The 16,010-nt window shown below is 40.9% G+C and overlaps 1 protein-coding gene across 5 annotated transcripts in view; it reads right to left on the minus strand.

Annotated features, from left to right (window-relative positions):
* Positions 1–86: 86 nt before the first annotated feature.
* The window catches only part of arhgef1 (Rho guanine nucleotide exchange factor (GEF) 1), a 45,690-nt gene continuing 29,766 nt past the window's right edge, over positions 87–16,010 (minus strand). For 4 of the 5 annotated variants that reach the window (XM_084356456.1, XM_084356457.1, XM_084356454.1 and 1 more), the window contains 20 exons: positions 15,457–15,598; positions 14,295–14,306; positions 13,376–13,540; positions 12,016–12,206; positions 11,783–11,929; positions 11,312–11,394; positions 10,817–10,942; positions 10,526–10,640; positions 9,314–9,414; positions 9,071–9,145; positions 8,878–8,953; positions 7,611–7,778; positions 7,422–7,509; positions 7,214–7,321; positions 7,049–7,098; positions 6,794–6,937; positions 6,554–6,679; positions 4,987–5,171; positions 4,367–4,471; positions 87–3,263 (listed from right to left, as the gene is read on the minus strand). In XM_084356456.1, coding sequence (XP_084212582.1) covers positions 4,397–4,471; positions 4,987–5,171; positions 6,554–6,679; positions 6,794–6,937; positions 7,049–7,098; positions 7,214–7,321; positions 7,422–7,509; positions 7,611–7,778; positions 8,878–8,953; positions 9,071–9,145; positions 9,314–9,414; positions 10,526–10,640; positions 10,817–10,942; positions 11,312–11,394; positions 11,783–11,929; positions 12,016–12,206; positions 13,376–13,540; positions 14,295–14,306; positions 15,457–15,598 — 2,177 coding nt within the window. In that variant the 3' untranslated portion in view covers positions 87–3,263; positions 4,367–4,396. The remainder of the gene's footprint in view (positions 3,264–4,366; positions 4,472–4,986; positions 5,172–6,553; positions 6,680–6,793; positions 6,938–7,048; positions 7,099–7,213; positions 7,322–7,421; positions 7,510–7,610; positions 7,779–8,877; positions 8,954–9,070; positions 9,146–9,313; positions 9,415–10,525; positions 10,641–10,816; positions 10,943–11,311; positions 11,395–11,782; positions 11,930–12,015; positions 12,207–13,375; positions 13,541–14,294; positions 14,307–15,456; positions 15,599–16,010) is intronic. The other variant, XM_084356455.1, reaches the window with a different exon arrangement.

Genomic DNA, 16,010 nt, shown 5'->3' on the forward strand with positions numbered 1-16,010 from the left:
CAAACCTTAATTTCCAAAACCATTTGTCCACAAGTTATTTTAAAGTAGATACTGGCTCAACACTACATAAAATGACAAACCAGGAATTTATTTCCCCAATTTATTTAAAAAATGAAGAATTAAAAAAAACAACGTACCACAAATTTCCTGAAGTATACATCATTAAAGAGCCTCTTATACAATAAAAATCAAAAGCCAAATACACAGTATAGTTCTTGCATATTCGTTGTTTATATATAGACCAGAAGGCAGATGCCTGTATATGACAAGGAGCAAAGTCTTTTCTATTATACGGGGCACTGGCTGGCTGAGTTGGTGGAGGGGCTCAAATCTAAAGCTGTCGTGGAGGTGGACACAAAAGCAGAATCGTGGGATGATCTCTCAATGCTTATTGTCTCTCGGTGTCACAGTCCTCCAATAAAGACAGCCCAGACAATTTGCCCTTTATGAAGAAAACAACTTGATCGTCAAAACAAGGCACCACTCTATAAATACATTTTCTATACATCTAGGTATTTGTATATAGAATGCATGAGGAAAGGCATCTGGAGGAGAGAGAGCAAGAGAAATGCCTGTAGCAGTCGTCCAGCCAGTCAGTGAAGGCATCACCGTTAGCCGGTGTTAACTGGGTTTCACCTGCAATTTGATAATAAAAAAAATAATCTCTGGTTTAGATGATCCACTTTAATGTTTCCCATCGCTTTGCCAGAGCTAGTTTGCGCTGTGATGTGTACACCACAAACATATTTGCATAGTTGCTCGATCCATTCATGCATAGACAAGTTACAGACACGTCCCCTCTCTCTCACCGTTATGGCCAAATGCAAAGTTCATAATTACAAGAGCTTGTTGAAACAAAAAGTAACAAAAAAACCTCCCCGACCCGTTTAAGTAAATCAAATGAAATACACAACAACATATGGTAAAACTGTGCAGTAGGAAAAGGTGATCATGCTATAACAAGTGAGGGTGCTATCAAGAGGTGCATGGAGCTAATACGCTTAATAAACACAAAAATGGCGAGGGGAGGTGAATTTATGCACTCTACATTTTTTTCCTTCAAGCTGACATCTATGTACAATTTCTATGAGGAAGACACGGGCAGTAAAGGCAGTGAAACACAAACGTACATAATTTAGCAACTTGTGACACTTGCGACTCATGGAACCAACATCTGCATAATTTCATACTGAGGTTCAGTAAGCCAAAGGGAGAGTTTGTTGTTGTAGCAACAACTACGAGGATGCATATCAGGAAGTGATAATGATTACAGTACTGGTGAGAGCGACGCTGGAATGAGACGGCAGTCTTCCTTCCTCTTATGCCTTCAGCGCTTCCTTTGTGTCCTCATCTGGCTTCACTCTATTGTTTTCTCGTCCTTGTTCTGCTGCTGGAACAGGTCCCGTGTGTTCGATTTAGCACCAGAGGTGTTAACAGTCCTCTGTCCAGGTCAGAAAAGAACAGCTTGTGGCAGTCACACTGGCTTTTACTTACACTTGTACAGTTATTGACCCGAACAGACTCTGAAGACGCAAGAAAAATCTCAGATCGAAAGATTCTGTTTGGGTTTGGTCCAACATTCTTCATCTCGGTATTTACTTGTACATTTAGTCCAAAACCATGAGTTGTTTATTGACAAACAATGCTTCATTCTTCTATGTGCTTTAGAAATCCCTTCACTTAAGTTGCCACATGTTGGAGTTTGAGGAGAGGAAAAGCAGCTTAAAAGCATCAGCGTTAAGTAACATGCTATTACACTGTACAGATGAAGCGTGTCAATAAGAAAATTACAGCTCGTATGAGGATCTAACGGTGCTTTGTTACGTCTTTGGTCCTGTGCGCACGGCCACAGTTATGCCACTACTCAGAAATTAAATCATCATAATTATAATTACAATCAACTGCTGAATAAAATACAAAGATGAGCTCAATTTTGATACAAATATTGCTACCAGGGAAGAATAGTATTTTTACTAATGTAACAAGAATCTAACGCTGTGTAATACAATTTTGCAACGACATCTGGTGGTGGAAATGACGCTGGCACTGATTGACCTTTGTGAACACAGACTGCTGTAGCACTGGGCTCTCCCTGTTTGTAGGTGAATACGTGTGTGTGTTTATGGTGTGTCTACATTTTTCTTCCGTACATCGAGCGCAAATCCTCGTCTCATGTTCTCTACACATCTTCCCGTGACCGTCTGGTTTGGGCTGGCTCCAAACAAACAACAACAACTTCTGAACTCACTCCCCATCCCTTCATCTCTCTTCTTCACTCCCTACCTTGATCTCTGCTACACGTTCTATGTTCGCCTTCTTATGTTTTGTTCTGTTTCTCAAACACATTGCTGATCTTCTTCTGGGGCCCAGTGCTGTAGCAGTTTCACGCAGGTGAGGCAACTCACTGACCCGACAGAACTCAGAAGAATAAATAAAAGCGGTAAATAACAAGTCTCCATTATTAACAGCATGATTACCTATAGTGCCACTATTTATAAATGTTTCTATGCGACCTAATGACAGTAAGAACCCTCCAAAAAAGCACATCCTTTGTTAAAAACTTTGTAACACACATACACACACTTTCTAGCATGCAATCTTTTCAATAACAAGCCCAACTTTTCAAAAAGTGTACTGTATAGAGAATAAATGTCATAAATTTTGCAAAAACAGTGTGGGCTCAACTTGTTTTGATGAGAAAAAAGTGCATCTCTGTGGTACTTTGGCGTAATAGAACTAACACTATATATCAGCAGTAGTATTTCAATACATCTTCAAACGCTACACTGGCCCCCCAAGGCTTCCACCTGGTTAAAGCTAACTTGGCAGGCAAACACAGGATTTCTCCTTTACTGTACATCTGCTATTGGCAACAATGTAAATTATTTTCTAGCGTGCATGTCTCTGGTGTGCGTATGTGTGTTACAGCAGATTGCAATCACTACATTTTGTTAGGCAGCATCTCTCTCACAGCAAAATATTGCTTCATTTTTTTGTTTTTGGCACCTCTCCGCAAAAACAACCTCCCACTCAAAAGTAGGATGTTTTTTTTTTTTTCTTTGTATACCTCTCTATCAAGCATGCACGCACACACGCAAACAGACACACATACACATGCACACACCTCCCATGTTCCAACATTGAACCACTGCACTGTGCATAAAGCCCGCTAATGCAGCGAGGGCTCAGGCACAAGGGTTCGGGAATTTCCAGGGAAGCTTCTCAAAGTAACTCTTGCACTCCAAACCAGCACCAGTAAAAATCTAAAAACAGAAGAAAAGACGAGGGAAAGTTTGAATGTTAGATAACAACTTGCAAAAGTAATGAGATGATGACTTGCAAGCGCACAATTCCCACTTTTTGAAAACCCTCTTTTTTCTGACAAGTTGATTTAGGCCCTGTCCCCACAGACATGGGTATTTCTTAAAATGAAGCTTTTACTATGTGATTTGGAAGTAAAAACAGCATTTTATGTCACTGCGAATGAACCTTTTTGAAAAAACCTTGCAGAAAATATTCAGAAAGTCTGTTTCCATTGAGCACTTATCAATGGGCAGAAACTATCTCTGAAACACTGATAAAACGCTCTTCTAGATTGGGATTGTATTTTCAAAAAACCTATCTCCCAAAATAATTTAAATAATAAGTGTACTTGTGGACTAGACCTTAGTTACAAAAATCTCTAAAGCTGTATCCTCTGATTTAACAGCCACTGAAATCCAGGTAGGACTAGAGAGGAGCTGCAAAAAGGTTGAGTCTCAATAGTCTTTACAGTCACAGCAAAGAAAAAGACCTTTTTACTCTGAGCTTCGCCTCTCAGGCTACATACATGCAGCCCTCCACTTCCTGTGCATGTTTTTTAGGTTAAACAAATAATCCAATCAATATTTTTAATTGATATTCTCCTCAAAGATGCAAAAAGTGACCAAGAAGTCTCTATCAAGTAAACTAAACATGTACATTTCTGATTTATTAATGCATTAAACCCACTTAAAACCAGAAAAATACAATTATAATTTCAGTATCATGTACAGGATGTTTAACATTTTAGTTCCTATATGATTTATCTGTACTGATTATTTATTTAACCCCTTTTAACTTGTTTTACTGTTGGTACTTTATCATTTAACTTAATTTTCTGCATTTGTTATTATTGTTGTTTTTATTTTTTGGAAATCATGGAAATGTTTTATTTATTCGATGGATGCAGGAAATAGCTATTACATTAGCTGTGGAAAAACATTTTGTGTCTCCCCACGTCTCAAACTGAACCTACGCGCTTGATAACAAATAATGATACAGAATCAAATACTTAGATTAAATTATACTTGAGTGTCAATTTAAACCTCTAGTTGAATGTTCTCACCTAGTGGCCAGCAGGTGGCGTGATGGTGTCTTACTGGAAGTTTCCCCCCTCCAGTGAGAACTTGGAAAGGGCCTCCTGCAGCTTGTGGTGCTCATCTTCTACAGTCTGCAACACACAAAATCAATATCACCTTAGGAACCGAGGACAGACACTCACATCCCCACCCCCTCACACACACACACACGCACACGCACACACACACACACACACACACACACACACACACACTTCAACCTCCTCTTAACATCCTCTCTTCGTCTCCCTCGCTGCTTCTCTGACACATCCCATTGCAAGCGCTGGACATAATAGCCATTTTCAGAAAAGTCCAATTTCACAAGGCAATTTTCAGCCAAGCAATAACAGCAGTGGTTAAATGGTTTTCTATTCTCTAGTTTCTCTTTTGTGCCATTTTGGCCCCATTTGTCCAAAGTATACCGCAGCTCGCTCCTTACTTAAGTTATCCTCATTGAAATCCTTGATGCCCAACCGTGTGTCTCTTTCCAGTCGGCTCCTATCTTTTGTTATGTCTCTCATCTTTATCTGCCCCTGTCATACTCCCTGCTCACAGTTTTTTCTTCTATATTCTCATCTCTCTCTCCCTCTGTTCGCCTCCCCCTCACCTGTAGTCTCTTTAGGTGGTCCTGCAGACTGTGGAGCCTCCTGCACACTTCCTCCATCCTCTCCTGGGACAGCACCAGTGGTGCACTGATGCTCCTCTCCTCCTCTCCCTTCATCCCCGCACCTTCTTTTTCAGAAGAGTTATCGTTCTCCTCCTCCGCTCCCCTGTCTGTGCTCTGGCTTTCTTCTGTGGAAGGAAAGTCTCAATTTAGACGTGTCATGAGTCAGTTTCGTTTTGAAGTAAATTCTGACCAGCAAAACTGTAACTAGTAACGAGTAAAACCTTGTTTTAGAGCTTCTCAATTATGATTAATTTCTCTGTAATGTCATTTTATGATGAAATAGGTCTAAAAATCCTACTTTTAGAATAAACAGTAAGAAAATGGGTTCTGTCATTGTCATAATCATTCTTTTGGGGGAATGTTAAAGTGCACTATTCACGTTTAATAACCATTTTGAGTGTGGGAATGCATGCAGGCGGGTTTAAGAAGAAAGTCTATCGAGGCTAACAAGCTATACAACCAGAACTAAACAAAATGTTTCAATACATCCATTCGCTTATTTGCCTAGTATATGATAAAAAGATTGACACCACTCTCACTCCTTTCCGTTACATATGAAGCTACAACTAGGAGACTGTCAGCTTAGCTTACGCTCGTCTGCTTGTGTAGTGCATGACAGCTGCGCTGCTGAACTGTTGCAGCTCACTCGTGTGTCTTTTGCCACACAGGCAGTGTTGCTGCTGCAGCACCCTATCTTTTTACATGGAGTTTGCCTTTGATAATTATCAATAAAAATGATGATGTGATTTTACTTGACTCCAGTGAAAGAGAAAGAAAGTGCGAGGAAAAAATAGGGAGGGAGCGAGAGAAAGAAAGAAAAAGAGAGTGCACTGGGAAAAGCTGCCCTTGTGTGTATTCTCCTTATGTCTGTGACATATTCTACAGATACAGACATTAAAAAACTGTTGTGAAATGGTGGTATGATGTCGATATGACTGCTATTTTTACCAAGCAATGCAAGTGTGTCGCGGTAAAAATAGGCGAGACTGATGACGCGCCGCTGCAGCCTCACTTGACCCGTGTGAGACGCGCTATTCTCGCTCGCAGTGTGTCTTCCTAAGCAGTTTACATGGAAACTGAAATGAAAAGCAACACGTTCCTGCCACGCACAAGCGCTGCACACGCAGGCAGTGTGTTGGGAACAGAATAGAAGGAGCTGATTGACATGTGTATCTAGTTTGTTTTATCCATGCAGAAAAAAAGGGGGAAAAGATGTTGCAGTTTTACAGATAAACGCTGGACTACATCTTGATTGTGAGCTGTGCCCAGGTAACGTTAACATCACGGCGGTGAAAGAAAAACTGGCTTTTTTATGCTAACTTGCAGATAAAACAAACAAGATATAACATGTTTGCCTTTAGCCAGGCTAGCTGTTGCTAAGCTAAACTAACAGCATGTTGGCGCTCGCTTCATGTTTAACTTAAAGATGTGGAAGTGGTATCAATCTTCTCATCTAACTCTCTGCCAGATATTGAATGATTGATTGTCAAACTATTCCTAAACCTACCCGTCGACTGACAGCTGTCCATTTCTTGACTGGGCCTCTCCGATTGCTCCTCTCCGTTTTCTTCATCGTCCTGTGAGTCTTCTGACAGACTGATGCTGCCGACCAACAGCCTTTTCAGCGACATGACTAACACAGGAGACAGATACGGTGGTTTCATTAGAAGGACAGGTCAAGCTGCTGAAAAAGAAAGATAATCACATAAAAATCATCTATAGAAGTACATGGAAGACCCTCATTCACCTTCATCCAAAGCACTGTTTGCCACCTTCTCCTGATAGCTGTTGGAGTGGCCTATCACGTCAAAGCCTTTCTCTGACAGGAAATCAATCAGCCTGTGCCTCGGGTCTGAAGACTTCTCATCCGTCAAGCTGTCTTTATCTCGATCTACGGACAGACACAAGGCTTAACTTTGGCTCGGGCTTTCAGAAATGTGTAACAATTACAGTTTTGTATTATTTTATTAAGTGTTCAGCTGATAAAACACTGCGATCTCACCACTGCTGCTTTTCAAACTCCCATTCTCTGTCGGGCTCAATGGGGCCAGCCTGATGGAGAGAAAATGACAAAAGAAATTAGATATTTGGAGATGGGTGAACTTTGGCAGGCGATGAATATATCTTGCAAGTAAGCACACACACAGTCGCACAAGCTGATACATACGCGGAGGGACTGAAGGGAGCTCCTCCAGTTCCAGGAGGCAGTGTCAACCTCATGGGTGCTCCACTCTTCTTCAGATCATCCACTGCTGTTTTTATCACCTCAGTCCAGCTGTGAACACACACAATTACAATTACACATTACAATTCATCCTATGATTAACCGCCTGAAACAAACATGTTTGGTCCATGTATTTCTCTCCGACACCTACATTTTCCTCTCTCCAAGAGACTGAGCCACAAGCTCATAGATCTGAGCACCGCTATCCCAGGTAAAAATCACATAGAAGGCCTTTCGATCTGACGGAAAAGGAAAAAACAGCAATCGGAAGGTTGAATGATACTGGTCTCACAACAGAAGTGATCGTATATATCCTGTGAAACTACGGTGCGCAACTGACCTGTGGCCACCTCGCGTAGGAAGACCGAGTCCAGCTTGATAATAGGGCTCAGCATCTGCTTGCCCTCCTGCATGGCTATGTTACTCTTGCTCTGACATTTGAGGACCATCTTGTCGTCCTGCCTCTGCAGGAGCACCAGCAGGTCTCCAAGCAGCACACACTGCACCTCTGAGAGACGGGAAGGAGATGGGGGAGGACAGTGAAGTGGAAAGGACAGGGAGGACGAGACGGGAGAGAGTGAGATAAAGAGTTCTCTCAGTTCCTCATAGATCATTTTTAATGCGTTTTCATTACTTTAGATTATTTTCTTTAAGATAATTATTAACTAATGTATTTATTACCAGTTCCCCATAGTTTCTAAAGCTTACAGCCTTGATTGTTTTAGTTTTGTGATAAACATTAGTACTTCTTTTTTCTCTCATCTCTATCTGTTTAAAGAGGCGGCGAACTGCTGCATGCAGATGTAGATAGGTATAAATACAGTTGAGTTAACGGTTAGTTTATTGAACTCAACTGGATATAAAAAAGGAAGTTAAGGTGCCAATTAGGTCTTAAAAACCATCTGCATTGCAGCTGGGTTTCCTCTTTATAGCAAGATGTATTCTACACATTTGAAAAAGGGAACTGAAAACAGACAAGTGTGATACTATTTATCTCAACATCCCCAAATAAAACGGACTTTGCATGCTGGAATCAGATACAAAGTTCATTTTATCTCATAAATATAATAAATGTTTAACTGTGTTTAGCAGGACTGGCCTGAAAAAATATTTGATTTATTTATAAATGTTCATAAAGGGATGAGCAGATGTTTAAATGTCTGTGGCATGTTTGTCTTTTTTCAAGCAGAACAAGTAGGGCACAATAAATAAACAATAACAATCATTAATTAATCTGTTGATTATATGTATCTAATTATTTGATCTATAAAATGTCAGAAAATAGTGAAAAATGTCCAATTTCAGTTTCTTAAAGTCCTAGATCATGTTTTTAAGTGTCTTGTTTAGTCAGTCCAAAACCCAAAGATTCAGTTTGATATGACATAAGACAGAAAGCAGCAGAACATTTCAACATTTGAGAGAATGAAAAAAAACTTTTTCTGCGACTTCTGCATGAAAAATTACTTTAAGGATTGATCTATTATTAAAATAGTTGTCCATTATTTTTCTGTCGATCTACAAATCGTTTAATTAACTGATCGCTGAAGCTCTCCTGATGACCCTGGGCAGTTTGTATGCATGTAATGTACACACAAGCATTTATTTACCAATTGCCTTCTCCTTTGTGACTCTCCAGGTCACAGGGCCTTCATAAAGCATCTTCTTCTGAGTCAGATCTATGCTCTAGAAAAGACAGAAGCAGAATAATGAGAACATTTCTTGCACATTTCTTGCAGTAAAGGCATCAAAGAACTAAAATCTGTGAACAGTGTGAGCAAACTTTGTTGAAAATAACTTTACCTTATATTCAGTATAAAGCTCATTACTGGGTTTGAGCCCTGATGTGTCCAATCGACGCTGGTAGTCCTTCAGAGTCTGGGAACACAGAGAAAGGTTCGGGGGTCAGACTGAGGACGGACAGTGAAGTAGAAGTCGTCTAACAAGCAGAGACCTTCAGAGGTCTCAAAATGAATTTACTCGACTCCAATTGGTGCTCAATCACTACATAACAGTGTGTTGAGTGATGGATTGTGTGTTTCTCACCAATAGGTTCTCCATCACTTTGACCTCCTCATTGACATGGTTGAGGATCTTTCTGCAGCACTCTGCGCTCTGCTGGATCCTCTCCTTCTCTGTCGGGTTGTCTGTGGAGAGACAGAAAACACAGAGTTGAGGAAAATACAGCTTTCACAGCAGAGCCCAAACAAAAGCCATAAATCACGAGTGTGGACAAACATCCGGGATGGACAGCGATCGATCGTTTAAGTGTTTTGCTGGTGTGCTTGAGGTAGTTGTGCAAATATTGTCCACGTTGTTCTGACGCAGATGAACCATCTTCTGCATTTTGACCTAAAATAATTTACTCACAATTTACATAAACATAGATCATTATATCAAATATATGCCATGTACCAGCTTACAGAATCTACATAACACCAGACATGGAGTCGATGGTCCTCTGTCCTCTGTAACAAACCCAGATATATATGTGAAATATAAAGCTTTATGATGATATTTAATAGGGCTGCCACTAACGATTACTTACATCATAGATTCATAGTGATTATTTTTATGATCAATCGATTAGTCGTTTGATCTATAAAATGTCAAAAAGATTGTGTGACGTTTTTAATTTGCTTCTTTTGTCACAAAACCCCAAAACTCCTCATTTGCTGCCTTAAACAACAAAGAAAAGCAGCAACTCTTCACATTTAACGGAAACGGCAGACGTTTGACATTTTTGCTTAAAAAATGACTGAAGCGATTAATTGAAGATCAAAACAGTTGGCAATTAACTTTTGATCTACTCATTGATTATACAACTAATCAGTGCAGCTCTAACATACCATGAAACAATAAAAAAATATACCTATATATATTTGTTGATGTATTAGACTACTGTAGGCAAAGTTACCCATGTCTTGAAAAATGCCAAAAAAAGTATCATATCACAATATACAGTATAACGCTAATGTGATTTGAAGTTAAATATAACACAATTGTGGATTTTGTCAACTTTGGTCATTCCTTTTCACATTTTAGCAGAATCAAGTCACCTGGCATCAGTAATAACATAAAATGTCATTAATATGATTACAATTATGACTTTCACAAAAAGTGATCCATAAACAGCCATGACACACACACACACACACACACACACACACACACACACACACACACACACACACACACACACACACACACACACACACACACACACACACACACACACACACACACACACACACACACCTGTGCTCTTGGCAATATTCTCCAGCAGCAACGGGTATTTGGTCAGTCTCTGCATCTCTATGGGAATGATGTCCTTGAGCTGCAGCCTGCGGCACTGGGGCTTACTCTCTGCCTCCTGGGATTAAAACACACGAACACACAAAGTCAGAATGGGAGCTCATGTATGGGACCACTTATGTGAAATTTTTGTACGTCAATGCATCTGTGAGTGCATCCATGTGTGTTTTTCTGTTAAATTTTAAGAATTCATTTATGAGACACTTTATCTGTGTGTGTGTGTGTCTTTGGTACCAGTATGAAGGAGTTGAAGCGTGGCTCTTTCTTCTGCCTGCTCTTGATCTGCTCCAAGGCCCACGACTGGTGACTGCAGAAACGAGCTGTCAATTTCTGGAACCACTCCCCTTCTGTGCCCCCAAACTGGAACAAACACATAAACACACACACACACACACACACACACACAAAAATCAGCGCTGTGTTGTTCTAGCCAGAAGTAAAGAATGAGAGGAATAAAGAGATTGGCAGATGGAGAAAGAGCTGGAAAAGGTACAGAGTAAAGACAGACAATATGATGGTGTAGCTGTTACAACCAATATTTCCCTTTCATTAGATAAACACATTTAAGCATTCGTCAAATGAACAAAATCAGATTTTGGCACCATTACTGCCAATTTATGTTTAATTGGATTGTCAGCACATATCAGTCAGGGATTTCCTGAAAGCAACATAAATACGGCGAGAAAAGAGAAACAGGATGATATAAAGAGAAAGATTATGATGACTCACTCTGTTGAGCACCGTCGTGCTGATGGATTTCACGATGAAGGAGTCATCCAAACGCAGTTTCTTCAGGTTCTCGTAGAAGTTATCTGGAATCAGAGCCAGAGACAAACAAGTCACTTATAAATTATAGTGAGCAACTCTTCTCAACACAATACATGTATTAAGCTAAGAAACATTGTTCTCTGTCATGGACAATTAATAAAAAAAGGATGTTTTTTGTGAGATACGCCATTGATTTTTACTTCTGTACTATCCTCGTCTATGCATCCAGTGACATCCTGTTTATATAGACAGGTTGTGTGTGCAGTTACCTTTATCACTGACAATAAACGGAAAAAAGCAGCTTTAAACTGTTTATTTTTAGATTCACTGAGGGAATATCAGAGTTGCTTGTTGTGTGGAAGGAGACCACTTCCTCATGTGTCTGACTCTGGAAGGATACAAACACAAGTCAAGAAAGGCAGCAGCACTCACGGTGCATATCAATGATCTCATCCAGGTTGGGGAAAATGGCGGCCAGCTCAGTGCTAGTCAGGAGCTCCTCTCTCTCTAAAGGCTTTGAGAAGATCATCTGAAGGACACTTAACATCCGTACATGGGCATGCTCAGTTGCAAACAACTCTGGAAAGGGGAGAAGGAGAAGACACGAAATGAGAAAGAGAGTCAATTTCACCCCAAAATGTTGCTTCATCTTTCCTTCTCCTCACCATTGATGACCTCCTGCCTCTTGGTCTCCTTCTTGCCGAGACTGGACAGGGCTTCAGGGGAGGCCAGCTCCCTCCAGTTGGCCGAGTCCTGCTCAAACTCCAGGAGGCGCGGGTCCATCTCCTCCAGCTGTGGGAAGGGGCAGGTGGGGGACAGGCCGGGCACTTCAGGAGCCAAAACTGGTCCTTCAAAACTGAAGAACGAAGGAAGCAGGGTGATTCATTTGGATTGGTTACTACAACATAATTCAAGTATGACCCAGGTGGCTATCAGGTAATGGGACACAGTCTGGGGGCTCTAGTGGAGGCTGTTGGCTGTGGAACAACAGTAACTGTGAACAGCTGGTTGTGTTTCTAAATGTGCACCAGGGATTTCTCAACATTAGATAAGGTGAGGGTGTTAAATAGCTACTGAGAGTATCTAGTAGATAAACTATCTGTCAATGCCATGTTAGCTTAGCTACAAGTAGAGCCTCACATTAATAGCAACAAGTAGTTGCATGTTAAAGGGACAGTTCACTCCAAAATCAAAGTCTAGATTGTCTTGGTATGAGTAACGTTTTGGAGATATTGGCTGTAGAGATAACTGCCTTCTTTTGAATATAATGGAACTACATGGTGATCGGCTTGAGATGCTCAAGGAGCAAAAAATAAATAAATACACTTGAAAAACTCTAAGCATTATCAAAGCCAGTAATCATGAGCCTGTTACTCAAAATAATCCACAGCACAAAGCTGCTCTCCACTGGACCTCCATGATGACAGCAGCTGTCCTTGTAAGGATTATACAAGAGAAATTACAAACGGAAATGTCTTTGACTGAACTGGACTTCTGTTGTCTTACTCAGGACTTTAAAGACATCCCCATCTGGTTCCTGACAGTACAACTGACTGCATTGGGATCTATAGTTGACCATCAACAAGTGAATTAACCATTAGTAAAGGGTTGGCACCTAATGCTTACTCAACGGTCAACAGTGACCTCATCCAATAATCATTCCCCTAAAGAGCCAAATGTCACTGAGAATGAGAGTGCTGTTAAACTGTTAGTCAGTCCCCGTCAGTCACAGCACAGGTCAACTATTAGAGACAGATCCATCAATAATGAGTCAGTAAACCGGTCAGTCAGATTGATTCGGGAGACAATGGAGCCTTAAAAAATAACTTACTTACACAAACATTAATTCCTATGTCCTAGTTCTGAATGAGCCGTGTGGGACTGATCCATCAATATTCTACCAATTACTCTATTTAACTGCTTTCTGGTTATTTGAGGAAAGCTGCACTCATTCTGTTTTCTCTGTCAGATCTGACAGTCTGTCCCTGCTGTGCACCCTTAAAGAGGGGATTGTGTCCATCTTACGAATGGAGGTGCTGGGGGGTGAACGGGGTAGGTGTTGTTGTCATGGTAGAGGGCGGCTGCAGATCCACATCGCTACGGGAGCGAGACTGTTTGGCCCGGGATGAGCCACGGCGCCGAGAGGAGTGCCGGTCCACGCGGGCACTCTCGCTACGTGCCACTTTCCTACTGTAGGGAGGGAAGGTGGGAGAGGATGGGGGAGGGATGACAGAAATAGAAGGCAGGAACAAATGCAAGAAGGGACAGATGGATAAGAAGGAGAAAAATGGGAACAAAGTATTGAAGGAAGAAACAAAGATAGAGATATCAAAGGGAGTGAAAATATATTTTTAAGGAAAGGACAGTAGGAGAGAAAGAATAAAAGTCATGTGCAGTCAGTGTGCACAGACATTTGTGTTTATTATGAGGGTAAAGAGGACAGATGGTTAAAAAGGTACAGCAGCAGGGGATACATACAAGAAAGAGAGTTGTTCAAAATGAAAAATGACATCAATAAAAGATAGAGAAAATCAGTGAGTACAAAGTGAAAATGCATGACGTACGACATGCATATACTGGTTAGACAATGAAACGTATGCTTCATGTAATGTAGCACTTGAATGCCAACACTTTTTACATGTTAAGAAAGTCGCCATGCATTGCTTCTACATAATGTCTGTACCATGAGATTTCAGTAAGACAACTTTAATGTAAGTTATGTCAACAAACACTTCTCTCAATCCACACAATGTGCATTCACGCCAACCAAAAATAATCCAAATGATCTCAACAATCAAGCTAATTCCTTCACAAACAGGTACATGATACTTAGCCATGAAGTGTGTTATGTTATGTATCAGGTCAAGTGTTTGTACGTGTTTGTTGTGTGATCAGTATAAGGCCTGAAGTATGTCCGTGACGCTGTCAAGGCGCTGACACCCACCTTGTCTTCCGTCTGTAAAAACACGGGACACCACATTGTTACACGCCCGCCTTCATACAAGCTATTGTAAGCCACAGTAAGAACCACAACATGCAACTGCAAACCCCAACATGATGAACTGAACAAGTTAACCACCATCAGAGTAGAGCATGCCAAATAAGCCCCCTGGCACAACATGTAACCGCACACACTGTTGAGACAAGCAGGACAGAGGACTGGCCCTGGCCACGACAGACGCAGACATCTTGAGAAGCACATGGGATGAGCAACAAAAACTAAAATATATCATTACACTAAATAACAAACTAGTGACTTTGTCTAATACCTAGCTGTTGACTAAATCTTCAAAGGTTTTAAAGCTTTAGCCAAAGTTTAGACAGAGGATGCGCAATCTGACGACTCTTGAAGGCATCCACAATCTAATTTCGACAAATTTCTACGTTATCCTAACATTTCTGACTTAAATGCCAAACATGTTTACTGGATAGAAAGTTGCAGCATAGCAAGGCTCATCTATAATTCAGTGCCATATAACCATAAGAGTTACAAGTGTCTCAAATCTAGTAGAAATCACCAGTGTATTAACCTGAATCCAATAAAAAAAAACACAGTATAGTCAGAACTGCAAAAACGCTGCCTATATGCAACAAAAACTGCAATGAAGCTCTGTTGTAAACAAGAAGAGATGCACAACAGGACACACACCAAAGAACACAAACAGGACAGAATGATATCAGGAAGAGAGCACACAAGCCATTGTGAGAAGAGAGAGGACAGAGGGCATGAGGGGGAAGTAAGGCAAAGGGCTGGAAGAGAGAACTGGGTTGGAGTTCACCTGGCGAGGGTTCTTCTCAAAACTGCAGGCTCTGTTAGCTAGCGAGCAACAGGCAGCACGACAAAAGCTTGCACACAGCAGGGACAGACTGCTGGGGGAGTTTTACCACGCTCCCTCAGCCGGAGCAACTTCAGACACGTTTCACTTCCCTCTTTCCCTTGAATCGATACAGTCTTTACACTGTGCACCTCCCATACAGTCTAATTATAATCTGATACAGTCTCTAATCCTGTTAATATCTTATACTCTATTACTGAGTCATTACATTGGAGTTATAATCTCACTCCCTGGAAGCTAATGGTCTTTTACCACCTCTATCCTCCTCACCTGTCTTTCTCCAGATTTTCCTCTGTGGGAGTGTCGCTGGGTGTGGCCAGCTCCCCAACTGTCGGCCCTCCTCCCAACCCGACAGGGGACATATCACCCGCGTCTGAGAAGGTCGGTGGCTCTAAGCGATTGCTTAACAGGCCTGGAAGATTAGAGAAGGGGGCGAGAGAACAAATGAGTGGTTATGTATCTTATTTTTTTCAGCTTAGGACAATGAGTTGGTTACTTCCAGTAAATTAACAAATGTATATCTCTTTACAATAATAAATAATGCATATCTAAATAACAGCTAGATGGCCTGTCATGAAATTCATGGTCTCCAGAGGATGTTGGACAGATTGCCATGAAATGTACCATATTTAGCTAATGTTAGCATGGTAAAAAGCTAAACTCATACAGTACTAAATATCACAGTAGTAAATGTAGTAAACATTATACCTGCTAAATAGCAATGCTAGCATTTTTACTGTAAGCAAAGCAGCGTGCTAACATTAGCATTTACCTCAAAACAGTTGAGTTCAACCTCACAGGGCTAGGAGTGTGTAAGTTGACTT

Source organism: Pagrus pagrus (assembly GCF_965226575.1).
Source record: "Pagrus pagrus genome assembly, chromosome: 7".
Classification (NCBI taxonomy): Eukaryota; Metazoa; Chordata; class Actinopteri; order Spariformes; family Sparidae; genus Pagrus; species Pagrus pagrus.